Raw genomic sequence first — 1,393 nt, forward strand, 5'->3', positions numbered from 1 at the left:
TGTGATGGGTTTTTGCTGCTTGAGGGTTTGGAAAGTGTTCAAATATAATTCGTAAACCCTTTTGAATTGGGGGCAGCAAAAGCAGCAGAAGGGCAGCCGGTGGAAGTCGAAGAGTCTGTGGGCGAGTCGCACGGGGAGTTCCGCCCGCACCCACTCCGCCCTGCGCGCAAACCCTAATTTAGGGTTTAGGGTTTAGGGTTTGGGTTTCGGGTTGGGGTTTGGGTTTCGGGTGGGCTGCTTCGGGGGGGGGTTGGGGTTTGCGGTGCAAGCGCGGAGAACTGCTGAGCGTTTCGGGGAGGGGTTCGGGAGAGGGCTTAGGGTTTAGGGTTTAGGGTTTAGGGTTTAGGGTTTAGGGTTTAGGGTTTGGGGGGAAGGTCCGGAGAAACAAGCACAGCGAATGAAGCAGAAATAAAAAGCCAAAACAAAAGAAAACAAAATAAAACAAAATAAAATGAAATAAAATAAAATGAATAAAATGAATCAAGTGAATTAAATTAATTAAATTAATTAAATTAAATTAATTTAATTAAATTAATTAATTCAAAATAAATTAAATTAAATTAAATTAAAACTGACGTTTTGACTCTGTCTTCAGCGCTTTGGTTTTGCAGCCGCAAAAGTCTTTTGAGGGTCATGGGCCGAATTGGTTTGCTGCTGCTCTTTTCGATTTCTTGAATAACATGCCACGAAGCAATGCTGCTGCTGCTGCTGCTGCTGCTGCTGCTGCTGCTGCTGCTGCTGCTGCTGGGGCCGGTGCCGGCGGCGCTGCTGCTGTGGGTGGGCTTGGAGCTGCTGCAGCGCCGCTGCTGCTGCTGCTGCTGCGGCTGCTGCAGCAGCAGCAGCGGACGCGGGCTAGCTGCGCCGCAAGAGCGCCGCCGCAGGGTTCCTGCTGCTGCTGCTGCTGCTGCTGCTGCTGCTGCTGTGGCTCCCGCTGCTGCTGCTGCTGCTGGCAGCCGCGCCGCTCGGGGCGACCACCAGCAAGAGCCCAGAAGGCTCTGCTGCAGCAGCAATTTGCTGCTTAGTTGCTGCTGCAGCATCAGCAGAAAGAGCCGGGGAAAGAGTTACTATAAAGACTATTTTGTTTAATTAGAAAGTTTTCTTTTTTTGCTTTTTAGATATTAGTTTAGTTCATTATTGTCTATTCATCTTGCTGCTGAAGAAGCCACAGCAGCAGCAGCAGCAGCAGCAGCAGCAGCAGCAGCAGACAAGGCGCTGCCGTGCCGGCAGAGAAGGCTCTTGCTGCGCTGCAGCAGCAAACAAAAGAAAAGTAAAGTACTTATTTAATTCAACTCTTTTTATTATTTATTTTATATGGCGCACACAAAATCCCGTAAACAACAGCAGTAGCAGCTGCTGCTGCTGCTGCTGCTGCTGCTGCTGCTGCTGCTTGTGT

The 1,393-nt window shown here is 49.6% G+C and overlaps 1 protein-coding gene across 1 annotated transcript; it reads right to left on the reverse strand.

Moving 5' to 3' along the window:
• Window positions 1–560: 560 nt before the first annotated feature.
• ENH_00008740 (hypothetical protein, conserved) lies at window positions 561–1,037 on the reverse strand (the record flags this gene model as incomplete). The annotated part of the gene is made up of 1 exon (XM_013584148.1): window positions 561–1,037. One exon carries the CDS (start codon window positions 1,035–1,037, stop codon window positions 561–563), a length of 477 nt encoding a protein of 158 aa, XP_013439602.1.
• Between the last annotated feature and the right edge of the window lie 356 nt (window positions 1,038–1,393).

Source organism: Eimeria necatrix, genomic scaffold (assembly GCF_000499385.1).
Source record: "Eimeria necatrix Houghton genomic scaffold, Enh_scaff1258, whole genome shotgun sequence".
Taxonomy (NCBI): domain Eukaryota; phylum Apicomplexa; class Conoidasida; order Eucoccidiorida; family Eimeriidae; genus Eimeria; species Eimeria necatrix.